Source organism: Colobus angolensis, unplaced genomic scaffold, assembly GCF_000951035.1.
Source record: "Colobus angolensis palliatus isolate OR3802 unplaced genomic scaffold, Cang.pa_1.0 Scaffold63, whole genome shotgun sequence".
Lineage (NCBI taxonomy): Eukaryota > Metazoa > Chordata > Mammalia > Primates > Cercopithecidae > Colobus > Colobus angolensis.
The window spans coordinates 9,739,939-9,754,499 of NW_012119932.1; the positions used below are offsets into that span (position 1 = coordinate 9,739,939).

The 14,561-nt window shown below is 39.4% G+C and overlaps 1 protein-coding gene across 1 annotated transcript in view; it reads left to right on the forward strand.

Annotated features, from left to right (window-relative positions):
• The window catches only part of CUBN (cubilin (intrinsic factor-cobalamin receptor)), a 315,183-nt gene that overhangs the window by 93,924 nt on the left and 206,698 nt on the right, over window positions 1-14,561 (forward strand). The window contains 2 exon segments of the mRNA XM_011963893.1: window positions 145-301; window positions 2,984-3,171. Coding sequence (XP_011819283.1) covers window positions 145-301; window positions 2,984-3,171 — 345 coding nt within the window.

The window sequence follows — 14,561 nt, forward strand, 5'->3', positions numbered from 1 at the left end:
TAATTACATATCATATGCTTATTTATAATACATATACATAGTAAATATATATATATATATATTTTATTCCTCACTTCTGGATTATAGTCCTTTACATAATGTTGATGGTCTCAGCCATCTAACATTCAAAATGTTTTCTTAAAGGTATATGATGGCCCAAGTAGCAGCTCTCATCTGCTAACTCAGCTTTGTGGAGATGAGAAACCACCTCTTATTCGTTCTAGTGGAGACAGCATGTTTATAAAACTGAGGACAGATGAAGGTCAGCAAGGACGTGGCTTTGAGGCTGAGTACCGGCAGAGTAAGTGTGAATACTGGCAGAGTAAGTGTAAATACCGGCAGAGTAAGTGTGAATACCGGCAGAGTAGGTATGTATACTGGCTGTTCAGTGCCTAGAATGGGCCTTCAAACTCTTGAAACAAACTGAAATAAGTGTAATGCATTGGTGTGAGCAATTGAACTTCATCTTAGTTTCTTATGTGAAAAATTTAACTCCATTTGAGGGAGAAATACTTATGTATTAAATTTAATCTCATATAACTAAAACATCTGGCAAAGTATAGAAACTTAAAAGAGTATTTAATATGCCGAGAGAGTTGCAGTTCAAGGAAAGATCAGTGTAACAGACTAATGACCAATAGCTTTTCATTTGCATCACATATTGCAATCTTGCACTGTACGTTACATTATTCCAGTGTACATAATGGAGTATTGGAGGTAGGGTTGGTTTTATGAGTTTATGAGTTTTATGAGTCTACCTTAAAAGGTACCTTAATTTTATTATGGAAAACTGTGGTCCATGTGAGTCATGCATGGAATAAGCATGTTCTTTACAGTAGAAAAATGTGGCTATTGTGCAGATGTCATTTTAAATCTAGTTTCCCATATAGCAACATGGTGGAATTAAAGGAACATTGAGCAAAATGTCAAGGGACCTGGGATTTGTTCTGGCTCCTAACCCTTGAGAAGATCACTTTCCTTTGTGGTCCCACAGTTTCTTCTTTTAGAAAAGGAGATTAAATTAGCTGGTCTCTAAACCTGCATTCTATCTCTAGAATTAAATGCTTTGTGAAGTTAGTTCCAAAATGGACATTCAAGAAAAACTGGCAGTATTTTCTTGAATTTGTTATTTGATAAAGACTTTTACTTTATCAAAGTAAAGTCTAGGTTTTGGAAATATAATTCTACTGAATCAAAATTTATCCATAATTTTACACAATTATCTTTTCCCACAGAATCAAAATTTATCCATAATTTTATGCAATTATCTGAAAATGGAATTAAAAGTCACAAAATTATTATCTGAATACACAATATCCCTTGAATTAATTGAAAGAGTAATAACATTTAACCTTGATTATGTATGAATTTTAAGATTCACATTCATTTACATCTGGGGATTAGGCTGAATCCTAGATCGTTTTGAATATTGAGTTTTAATATATAGCTTTTTTCTTCAGAAATGTATCACTAGTATATAAAAAGGTTTCCCAAGTTCTATCAGAGATACATCTGTTTTACTATATAATCATTTCTCTAATTTTATTACTGCTGTGCTAATCTATTTCTTGGTTATAATCAGATTGTTTAAGGGTTTCTTTTTTTCTTTTTATTTCTGAGATATTTTATTCTCTCATAATTTCAGAACCCTGAAAGTGTAAATGAGTGCACATAAGAGGCAAAATCAGGGCAAACTAGTGAGATTATCTGTAAAATTTGCCATGGGAAATTGGAGATTTACAAATAGTGTAAGGTCTGAGTGCTGAGAGCACCCCATGTGGTTTACTGGAATGTATTTTCCTGGACGCTGTGTTGCCCCTAGGCATTGACGCACGTGGTCCCTATCTGCCTAATAGGTGTAACTTCTCACAGGCTTCTAAAACAATAAGATTATTCTTTAGAAATCCTTTATGTACAAAGCTGTGACCTAAAGATTTTCAAACAGAATGGGTTTAAGAATTCTCCCTGCTCCAACAAAGCAAAGTTTGAAGAGCCACAAATGTACACTTTTTTAAACCAAAGTTATAAATGGTATTCTACCCACCTTCAGAAAGCATGTTGTAGTAGGAATACATCTATGAACCCCACTTTCAGAGACAGCTCATTCCATATAATGTTTCTTTCCCATTCTCTTTTATTGCACATCATAGAGATAATATATTCCTTGTTTAAGTCATTAGGATTGGCTGAATTGGGCACCCAGGATTAGACATATTTAGAGGTATCTGGTTTGGTTTTGTTGAAAACTCAGCTCAAGCAAATGCCACCATTGGATTGAAGGCTTTTTTTTTTTAATTTCACATTTTCATTTCTTCTTTAAATCCTTTATACTCTGTCTATTCACTTGGTACTTCCTGATGACTAACTAGAGGAAGAACGGAGCCTTTGTTGTGAATTTCACGCAGACTTTTGAATGTTCAACAAAGCCATGTTGTTACTCGTTTTTAGCACTCACATAGGATTTTGGGTTTTAAACTGTTTAATTTAAAAGTCAGAATTTCTGTCCCTTCCAAATGTTAACATTGAAAAAGCAGCAGCACAGAGCGTTGAATGCGCTTCTCTAACAAACAAATCAGACTGATCCCTGAATAGAATCAAGTTATTCTGCTCTCCACAAATTCAAGGGAATTTGGTGCCTATTTTAATATGACTACTTAATTTTCATGACTCTTTAGTTTGAATTCACTTCAGTATTATTTCACATTTCTTCTAAATGGAAATCCTTTCAGTATGAAAATACTGCACCAAATATATATGTGTAAGTCTTACTCACAAAGACTTCAACATCCATTGCTTACATTTCTGGGGTCATATTCCCAGAAAAAAAAATGTTATTCTTGTATATATATATACACACACACACATTCACATCACATATATGTGTGTACATACATATATGATTTTTATCTTTTTTTTAAAGGAAAATCTCGGAGCAATTATGATGTATATAATAGTGGTTCTTAACAGTCATTTTTTTTTCCAGCATGTGAGAATGTGGTAATAGTCAATCAAACCTATGGCATCTTAGAGAGTATAGGGTATCCAAATCCTTATTCTGAAAATCAGCATTGCAACTGGACCATCCGGGCAACTACAGGCAACACTGTGAACTACACATTTTTAGCTTTCGACTTGGAATATCACATAAACTGCTCCACAGATTATTTAGAGGTATGTATTATAAAGCTTAATTGATCACTGCATTTTCAGGTCAAGTTAGAATCCGTCATGCTTTTTGGAATCAAATCCCTAATTCTGCCCCATGCATCTATAACACACCAAACACCCATGGTATTTGAACAGGTATATTACATATTTAACGTATTAAATTGTGAATACAGAGAACTATCTATGTTTTTATGTTTCAGTGTAACTTCTGGACTGATTGACCTCATATTATTTAACTTACATGGAAGGAGAGTAATAACCTCTATTTTTTGTTGATTGTTTTTATGTTTGTTCTCTGTGTATAAGAGATCAGAAAATGTTTGGGTATCTTGGATTTATTTAAGATGTCATTTGCCTAGTATGAGGTATCATGGTTTTGATTATTGTTTTTATTTTTAAATGTAAGTTCATTTCAGTATATTTATATTTTTGTAAAATTGAAGTTTCAATTGTTATAATGATGACCACTAGTAAGTAACATTTTATTCAACTGTCTGTATGCAATTTTAGGCAATAAATGTTGCTTAAATATTAGGCAACCTTGAATATAAGGTGGTCTGCTATTTCTGCAATAAGAAATTTTATTTTAAAAAGCTTTTTTGATAACTTGCATATGTAACTTTTAGGGCTATAAATTGAGAGATTATTTCGGCATCTACATTTCATCATCAGTAAAATCACTTTTTGGGTCATCTAACCCATTATCTTTATTTCTGTCTATATTGTTAATATATAATACTTCAAAAACTCCACATATAATGTTTGCACTAGATACCCTTTCTGAAGTGATAAGTACTTGCTCTGATAACGGGACATTTTTTTCCCACCCGCCCACCTACCAGCAGCCTGGTGACTTAAGGTAGTTCTTTTTAAGGTGGTCAGTGATTTTTAGAGGTCTTACTTACAAAGACTTCAACATCCATTGCTTATAGTTCTGGGGTCATATTCCCAGAAAAAAAAATATGTTATTCTTGTAAAATGTTCTTAATTGTGTTTTTACAAGTTCTATAGGAAAACTAGCATTGGTTGAGGTTGTTTGAGGTTAACATATAGTTTCCAAATAGCACTTTTGTTTGTGAAAACAAAGCATTCTGCACTTTGAGAGACTCTGTGAGGTCCTAACTATAAGGAGATTCCCTTGTTTTTCAGAGATAATTTTTTGGGAAAAATTTTGCTTTACATCTACAAAAGTACAGTATTATAGAAATATTAGCCATAGCATTTACCCATTAGAAAGTTTTGTTTACCAGTATTCTAAGAAAATATGACACAACATAAAACAAACTTACAAGCACATACTTGGCAATGGTTTTAAAGTCCACCTTCCTTGACCTGGAGCTCGACTGATCTCCTTTCATTTACCTAGAGTAGGCATCCATTTCTTCACATAGTGAGACCTTGTTCATGTTTTAGAAAAAGCAGAAAAGTTGCTTTCAAAGTCCGTTGTTTATACCGTAAACACAGCAGTTGGTCGTACCTCTTTTTACCAGTTAGGACTATCCTGATTCCCTACTGGACTGTGGGCTTCTTGAAGGTCTGTGCTGTCTCCTACTAACTTTGTCCCAGTCACTAATTATACAGGTGGACATTACAGGAGTTCAATCAGTTCAAGTTGAAATGAATATCACAGCCATATTTTAGTATCGGTTTAATGATAGCTGCTAGTTAATGAGAAAGATTGAATTCCAAACTGGCGTTTTTGTATGACCTCCTACACATTCAGTGCAATCCTACAGATGTGAGCACAAACCAAACTGGAACTCATGACCTTGCCGAGCGTTGCACGTGTAACAGTGTGCTGGGCACCATAATCATGATTTGGTAAAGTGTAATGGAGAAAGCTACAGAAAGGACGATGCTTTTGAATTAGGCTTTAAAGGAGGCTTTGGCAGAAAGAGTGGGGAGGAAATGAGATGAAACATTTCCAGGACCTGAACTCCACTTCTTCGAACTCATTTGAGGATGGAATGGTAACAAAAAGGTGTTTAAAAACTCAAATTAAAAAATGCACGTTCCAGCAACTGCAGAGTAGCTCATTAGAGCCCCTTATGGATGATGTGCCTGTCATGTTGTGGTCATGCCATTTCTCTTGTGCAACATTGATGGTGAAAGAGCAAAAAATACAAAATGAGAACCAGAAGTTCAGAGAGGCCTTCCAAAAAACGGCGCTGTTGCCAGAGGGAGGAGATTGTTTTCCATCTCTGTGAGCCAAGAGGCCAGACCAGAGCAGTAGCTGCAATAGCTGATCTATGATGGAAATTTTAACACACAACCATTTTACAGAGAGAAAACTCACAAACACAGAAATCTAGCTTCCATTATTTTAATCGCTTCTTCTAGTTACAGGGTTTTTTTCAACTGACTTCCCCAAATCCCAATTGGATGACTGTTACTATAGCCAGAATTTAGTTATTCTGAATTAATAAAATGGAAACTATAAAAAGACTTAATAGGTGCTGGTCACACACTATCCCGCCTTGATGAGAGGTATGGATTGGTAAAGGTTTCATTGGAAACCAAATCCATCCTTTATTATTTCACCCTCTGGGCAAAACAAAATGTTTCAGATCTGGAAATAAAATATGCAGTGGGAGAAGGGACCATTTGCTTAAAGCAGTAAGACCATTTACCCATGCAAACATGGGGAATCAACCTGAAGAGTTCTGGCTGTATTTTACAACTTGATTTCAGTCTTCCATTTTTATTTTGCATCTGAGTTTCCATGCAGAAGAGATTTCAAACGAGTGATTGAATATAGAAATGGAAATGGTAGATTTGGGAGAAATCAACACGGAGATGTATAGGAAGCTCAGGGTATTTGTTAAGTCAACAGGGAGCATGTGTGTAGTGAGAAGACGAAGTAGGAACACTAAGAGGTGGTTGTGGCTGGGCGTGGTGGCATACGCCTATAGTCCCAGCTACTCAGGATGCTGAGGCAGGAGAATCACTTGAACCCGGGAGGCGGAGGTTGCAGTGAGCTGAGATCGCACCATTGCACTCCAGCCTGGGTGACGGAGTGAGACCCTGTCCCCCCTCCAAAAAAAAAAAAAAGAGGTGATTGTGTCGTGGGAGCCAAGGGAAGAGCAGTTGAGAGAGGTCGTGGTTCAGAAGGGTCCCTTGGAGATAAGTGTGACTCTGGTCAGAGCAGGGTTTGTGGGGTGGCGAGAGCAGGAACCAGACAGTGTAAAGAGGCACGAAGAGGAGAGAGTGAGTGTAGACTGAAGTCTAGCTCCCTGAATTCTGAGGCTCTCTGTAACAAACCAGAGTGAGTGATGGCTTCTTTTCTCGAATCCTTATCCTTCATTTCCCTGACTGGTCCTCATGTAGTTTGCCTGTGTGGGACACACTTCTTTGCATGTTCTCTTGTATGTCAGTGCCTCTTTAAATGTGGCCCCAGAATTGGATGCAACAGTTCAACTAAACCTGGGTAGGCCCAAGTAGGTTGGAACTATATTATCGAGTTCTTATATTTCTGGTGTTGTATGATGAAGTTAAATGGGGTTTATTGTAGCTAAGTCATAATGTTGGCCTATATCAAGATTTATAATCTCCATATCACTTTTACATGAATTATTATGCTTTATAGCCTTAGCTTATATAATGTTTAAAAATCTAAACAGAGATATTGTTCCTAATAACTCAGATTTGATTTTGTCTGAGAATCCCAACACATCATGACCTCCCTAAATCTTCATTCATTCCTTTTCAGAGCATTATTCATTTGCATATAGACTCATTGGCCACTGACCTAGTACTTCTTCAAAAATAATTGATAAAAATGTCAAACAAGATTGCATCTGTTTCAAATACTCTTAAACGATAGGTTCTTTTGGTTAAAATTGGTCTATTATTAAGTACTTTTGGAATAGCACTATTCAAACTACTAGGTAATAAAAGCTAATATCTATTCAGCATGTATTATTTGCCAGGTAATTCTCACAGCAACCCGGTATTATAAGAAATATTATCCTCATTCGTTAGGTGAGAAAAGTGAGACAGATACAGGTTGTCCATATTCAGAAAGATTGTAAGTGTCAAGGCAGGCTTTCTAGCAGGCACTGTGACTCCACACCGATGCTCTCAGCCATAACACCACACACCGCGGGGGCACTCTCACAACTTCCTGTCACCCTCACAGGGATCGTGGGGGAGTGTTCCCGCAGCCCCCAAGTCTACCATTCTATCGAAGAGAAACCAATGTTTTGCCTGACTCCATAAATAAGCAGGTGTCATTTATTATAATTACCTCTTTCTTTGCTTCATGTTGACAAATTATTTTTAGTGTCTAATTTAGAATTTTTCCAAAAATTACTCTTAATCTTACTGACCTACGAGATTCTAGAATGAATCTTTCCCCATCTTGGAAGCTGGAACGTTTTCCCTTCGGCCCTCTGGCAGCCCTGCTGGTTCTCCTTGCCTGGGCTTGCACTCTTGGTTGCGGCACTGAAACACAATCTGAGCCACATGAAGATGACAGGCATGTGTGACAGTCACGTTACTCTGAGAAGGCTCACACCTCCCCAACACAGGAGAGGCTGAGAAGCCCGGAGAAGGTGGAAAGCCAAGGCAGCGAGGTGGATTCTCCGCTCCCACTTCCTGAAGCTCTGCTCCTGCTCCCTGACTATTCCCACCCATTCCCGTCTCTCCCCAAAGGCTCCCTCTGAGTTTCAGCAACCTCAGAATTTCAGCTTCAACAACGTGGCCACCCCAGCCTTGACCCTACAGGATCATTGACCTTAAGTGCTTGCATACAACCAGACTTCTTGTGGTGACAAATCCCCAGCACAGGGAGCTCATGTGTTTGAGCTCAACAGCAAAGGCATGGGTCTAGCCTGCCTATGGACAGTACCCCTTAGGGCAGTGCAGCCAAGCCCTCCGGCCAGTGATGTTCACAGATTATGTTCTGGGCAGAAGCAGAACCTGTGAGCAGGGGCATAGATTCTGCTGGAATGCTAAAACTTTTTTTTTTAATTTAACTTTTAATTTCAGGGTATGTGCACTACCCTAATAGTAGTACACATACCCCGAACTTATTTATTATATAGATAAATTTGTGTCACGGGGGTTTGTTGCATAGATCATTTCATCACCTAGGTATTTAGCCTAGTCCGTATTATTTTTTTGGATCCTCTCCCTCCTCCCAGCCTCCACCCTCAGGTAGGCCCCAGCGCGTGTTGTTTCCCCGTCATGTGTCTATGTGTTCTCGGCACTTAGCTCCCACATATAAGTGAGAACATGCAGTACTTGATTTTATGTTTCCTGCATTAGTTTGCTAAGGAAAATGGCCTCCAGTTCCATTCACATTCTTGCAAAGGACCTGATCTTGCTCTTTTTTATGGCTGTGTCAAAAACATTAACCATGAATTAAGCACCCATGAATTCACCAAGATTACAAAATCAGCTTTGTGATGACTATACCTTTCAGTGCCGTGGAATGTAATTCCCTTAAGCCTGGAAAAGTTCACTGAAAGGAGTTGACTCTTTTATCTTCTAAACTGGAATTCCATGTGTCTTCTTCCAGCTTCAAAATCAAACTAGGCATGTTTCTACCTCCTCTTCATTGACATCACACTCTCTTCTGAAAGCATCAGTCCCATTCATGTTTCCGTCTTTCATTTGCCCTAGTCACAGCCTTAAAATTAGACATTTTTTTCTAATGTTCAACGATATTTTTCTGTGCCATTTCCCAAAGTTTAGCTAGTTGGTATGTGTACCCATAAAATGGTCAGAAAGTTCCCATGTAGACCCTTGGGTTTCTGCTTAGATTGATTTCTTTAAAGAGTTCTCCTTTCTTGCAGCCCCACAAAATTATTCCTGATTTTGTAGTGAGAATTTAGGTTTTCAGAATTTGCCAATTTTCTAGAATTTTCTTTCCTTTTTCAATTGCTTTTTCATTTGTTTTTGCTTTTTTTTTTTTTTTTAAATCCATAGGTTTGTATCTTGTTTTGAAGTTTGAATCCCCGAAACCTTAGTCCTGTTACGTGGTCAGCCATCACAGGCTCTAAGTTAAGGCAAGGGATCACTGTCTTCTACTGTTTTGGTCACTTCTGTATTAACAACCACTTCTTTGCTCGCCGGAATTAGTACGGAGTTGCACTTCTCTTCACTGTCTCCTTTATATGAGGAGAGCATATAAAGAATTCAACAAATGCTACACGTTTCTGGGAACAAGACATCTCATAGGTGTCCATATGGTTGAAACAGTCTTCCTGTCACCACCCCTGTAGATCTCTTTTGGTACTTTAGTGTTGATAGATTTCCTTTTCAAACCATTGCAGTCTGTACGGAAAAGAAGCTGAGGTGGGAGGATAAAGTCCTTATAACTGGCTACCAAATCTGGCTGCATTCCAGAATCATCTGGGGATCTTGTTAGAAAAATTTATTCCTAGTCCTCACCCCAGACTTAATCAAATCCTTGAGGATTCCCCAGGAGCAAGCTTTGCACAAGCCCCTGGTCTAGCACTTGAGACCACTGTTCATAGCCCACTTCCCCCAAAATAACCTGTTTTATCCTCACTTCAATGCTGTCTCCTGGGGAGGGAAAAGTGTCGTAATAGGCATCTTCTTAAGATACATTTGCCTGCTATTAAATGTTACTTGCCAGTGAGGACTTGCTCTTCCATTGCTATGGCTGAGTTATGTATTTTATCTCACCAAGGCCTGGTCATACTGTTATTACATTTACCTCATTATATTAAAAATGTCAGATTCACTTTACAGTTTTTGTATTCTGATTCTAAACTTTCTCCCCCTTTTCCTTATTGGGCACCTTGGCCACTGTCATCCTCCATTAACTGATTTTCTTATTCCTTCCCCTTTTCCACTAAAGTCCATTTCAAGTCCTCCTGATTGTGTGGGGGACTTCGATCAAAGGCGTTTCCCTCCAGTCTTTATAACATGCATTCCATCTCTTGCCAGATCCTTGCTGATGTCATCCTGTTCACCCCAGATGCTTATATCACAGTTTATTGCACTCCCATGTCCTCCTTTCAGTTGCAAAATAATGCATTCCAAGTGGACGAATGGATAAAAAAAATCACCAGTATCCCTGAATCTTTCAGTTTCACATCCATATTCTCCATGTCTATAGCCTGAACAACATTTTCCATATACCACGACTGAGAAACATCAGGCTCATGGGATATTGTCAATACTTAAAGTGATGCTAGCTGTTATGGAGAACTCATACATTCGCAGATGCTTACTGCAACACTAGGTTATTTCTAATCACATCAGAGTCAAAGGCAGGTAGGTGTTCCTGGCTTCCATGTGGTAGTTCATGAAACCAAAGGAAGGGGAAGTCAGTTTGCGGAAGCCACATAACTGTCTCTGCCACAAATGTTGATTGATGTTTCACAAATAGAGACCTACATTCTAATAAATCTGGGATATGCCAAATTAAACACAATTAAGCAGGGTTTGTTGTTTTGTTTTGCATTTGCTGTGGTATTTCCTCAGGCTGTCACTATCCTAAATATACATTCTTCATTCCTTTATCCATGTATCCAGTCAGTAGGATATATTTTAGACACCTAGGCTATGGACATATGACTGTTTTATCATCAGTTTTCCTTGTAATAATGGAGAAAACACACTTTAATCAATTTATCACACTATAAAAATTTAACCTCAGACAGTGTTAAGTGGTGGAAGGGAAAGTTATGGTGTACCCGGAAGGCATGAGATGGGGACTGAGCTCCTTTGTGGATCACAAAAGGCCTCCCTGAGGATGAATAACAGACCAGGTGCCAGGGGGCTTGAGATGTGAGGGATTGGAAGGAGAGCAGTGTGAGGCTCTCAGGTGGACAGGGACCTGGCCTGCAGAGCAGGGTGGGCACATTAAGAGTTTTGGTGACCTCCTGGAGAGCAGCAGGAGGTCTTTCAAGGGTGTGGTCAGATCTGCACTTTTAAAACAATCACTCTGACTGCCAGAATAAACTGGAGGGAGGTAAGAGTTATGGTGAAGACCCAGTAAGAGGACTGCTGTAGGCCAAGGGAGAGAGAGGGCTCCAGGTCTTCACCATTGCGGGGAGGAAGCATGTGATTGAAGGATTTAAGAGAACTTAGGAGGTACAATTGACAAAGATGGATGAACAACAGGATGAAGGAAAGGGAGACATCAGAATATAGCCTGATAGAACTGCATGCAGGGACAACCACCAGGGGAGATTAGTCCCAAAGAGATTATCTTTGCCCAGAAGTCTAATTAATGAACATCTATTGGACATTTGTATTCCACAGAACATTCTCAGGAAAACATTATTCTAGAGATATTTTCCAAGTTTATTTCATTTTCCCCTCACACAAACAAGCAAACTTTGAAGTTCATGAGGTATTAGAGAGTTCTTCGCATCTCAGATGTTTATTTTGAGAATTATAATAAAATTTATCATTAATGGAATGCCCATCATGTGCTAGACACTACTACAGATACTTTGATAGATACAATTGCCTATCCTCGTAGTAGTCCAGTAACTGAGTATAATTATGCCCACAGGAGAGCAGGGACCGAGATGGGAACCATATCAGTGCAGGGAGTGTCATCACTGCAGAAAGTGATGAACCTCCGTTCACACTCAGTGCTGCATGAATAGAGTGTGGGCTCTGGAGTCCACCTGGCTCCAAAGCTCTTTACCAGCTGTGATCTTGGGCAAGGAATTTAATGTCTGGCTGCTTTGGTTCTCTCGTGCGTAAAATGAAGATAATAATCCAGACACCTGGAAAATATTGAGTCCTCAGGAAATGCTTATTACTCCCCTCCACGCCGCTTCTGGAGAGAGCCCAGCTCCTGCCTGGTCATTCCGCTTCTTCCTGGGACACTTCAGGAAATGGTCCTCACCCTTACACCAGCCGACCTCCATCTCTTGGAAATGCCATCTCCATTCCTGGTGTCCTGCCAGTTAGGAGCGGTGGCTCCTCCCTGGCGAGGTCTAGCTTCCTTTCCGGGCAGAGTTCACATTTTGTTTTCTTTCTCTTCTGAGTTCCCTAACTCGATTCATGGACGTCTCCATAAGGGCTTTGCTTTCTCTGTGTGCCCTCAGAATCTGTTTAAAGGCAAGTTTCTTCTGTCCTTGTAAAGGCCTTGCGTCGTCTCTAATAAGTGAAGCGTAAATCAACGTTTGTGTTTGCAGTGCACATCACTGCTGGTCACATGACAGCATAACAGATTCCAAACAGGTGCCAAGGACGATTCTTCAGTTTCCAAATTGCTTGGTTTAAAGGTAAACCCCAGTCTTTAGCTCCCTATTGAAAACAGCTCCAGGCGCTGTGCTTTCTATTGTTCTAGAGGGGAGTTGCTGGAATTAGAACTGCCTCAGCCAGCACTCTTTTATCTGCTGACTATGGTGGGATGCTAACGACAAAGATGTAGTAAGTCCTCTAGCACTCACTCGCAAGAGAATGTCTTCTGGGCACCCAGACATGTGATAGGATGTGCTACATTGGTAGTCTCTGTACCTGCTTCAGAGTGAAGCAGGTAACTTCAGAATGAAGTTTAAACCCAAACTCCACTACTTAGTAGCTAGGTGACCTTGGGCAAGTTCCTTAGTGTCTATGTGCCTCACTTTCCGCTTCTGTAAAACGGAGTAATTAAGAGTCAATGAGTCCATATATGTAAAGAGCCAAAACAAAGTCTGGCAAATAGCGAACACATCTATAAATGTTCGCTGTTATTATTTGCACTGATGCTGATGCAGGAGAAACACCTTAGTAAGGTGTAGAGAAATTCACAAATAGAGAGCCTTCAATTCTTTAGCTTGAGACATAATTAATGATTCATTTCTAACACATTTAATTTTCCTCGTTTTCTGCCTGCTGCTTGCTTGGTTAATGCATTTTGACCCTTCTCACTAAGGATAAATGACAAATGATAAAACCAACAACTTTTGTCCACTTATTTTACTCAAAGCTCTGTTAAGAAAAATAATGAAAAAAATTTTAATTTCAATGACTAACAGGAGCATTTGTATTGTTCCTATCATTTTAAAAATTGTTTTGGTTACTCTCTATTTTTAGAGAAAATAAAGACTTGCTGTATCCTCGAGTTTAACAATGCTTATTTTATTTTATTTTTGAGACAGAGTCTTGCTCTGTCGCCCAGGCTGGAGAGTGCAGTGGCATGATCTTGGCTCACTGCAACCTCTGCCTCCTGGGTTCAAATGATTCTCCTGCCTCAGCCTCCTGAGTAGCTGGGACCACAGGCTCCTGCCACCACACCTGGCTAATTTTTGTATTTTCAGTAGAGATGGAGTTTCACCATGTTGATCAGGCTGGTCTTGAACTCCCGACCTCAGGTGATTCACCCGCCTCAGCTTCCCAAAGTGCTGGGGATTACAGGCATGAGCCACCACGCCCGACCAACAATGCTTATTCTTAAGAAAAGAATTGCCAATGAAGTAAATAGGAAAAATTCTTCTTGAGTAGTTGATGCCTTTTCAAAATATTAAATTACTAAACCTCTACCTACCTCAGTTTCCAGAACTCTAAAATGGAAATAACAATACTACCTGCATTACAGAGCTGCTATGAGTTTTAACTTATAATAATGACCAGCACGGAATAAGCGCTAATACATGTTACCTATGGTTATTTTAACATAAACATAGCCTCATGGATTATTTTTTGCTCTCTGAAGCAGGAGACCCCAATCTTTTTGGCACCATGGACCGTTTTAGTGGAAGACAGTTTTTCCACAGACCAGGGGTGGGGTCCCGGGGAGGGTGGTTTTGAGATGATTCAAGTGCATTGTATTTATTGTGCATTTTATTTCCATTATTCTTACATTATAATATATAATGAAATAATTATACAAGTCACCATCATGTAGAATCAGTGGGAGCTCTGAACTTGGTTTCCTGCATTAGACGGTACCACTGGGGGGTGATGGGAAACAGTGACAGATATCAGTCGTTCGATTCTCATAAGGAGCGTGAAACCTAGATCCCTCCCATGTGCAGTTCACAATAGGGTTCATGCTCCTATGAGAGTTTAATGCCACCAGTACCGATCTGGGGATTAGGGTCCTTGCTCTGTAGCATGTTGCGGTAAATAAATCTGTGGTTTCCAGAGCAGCCTGCCCAATTGTAATTTACATCAGTTGGCCCAACTGTGTCGAAAGCAGTGCTGCTTCTCCTGCCTTCCAGTTTTCCTGCAAAAGCCACGGGGATTGTAGATAACATCCTGTTTTCCAGTTGGCGAGATGCAGAGAGGCAGATGAGATTTCGTCTGAGCAGCAGTGGATCTGAGCCGACTTTGATTATGGCTCCACCTCCAACGCTTCCTGGGCAGATGAGTCATGCTTCCTGGAACTGTCTGTCAAAGGAAGTTTGCTTCTGGGACTTTTGCATTTTGCTTCGAGCTTAGAGATAAGCTATTACAATTCTAAGTTCAGCTGC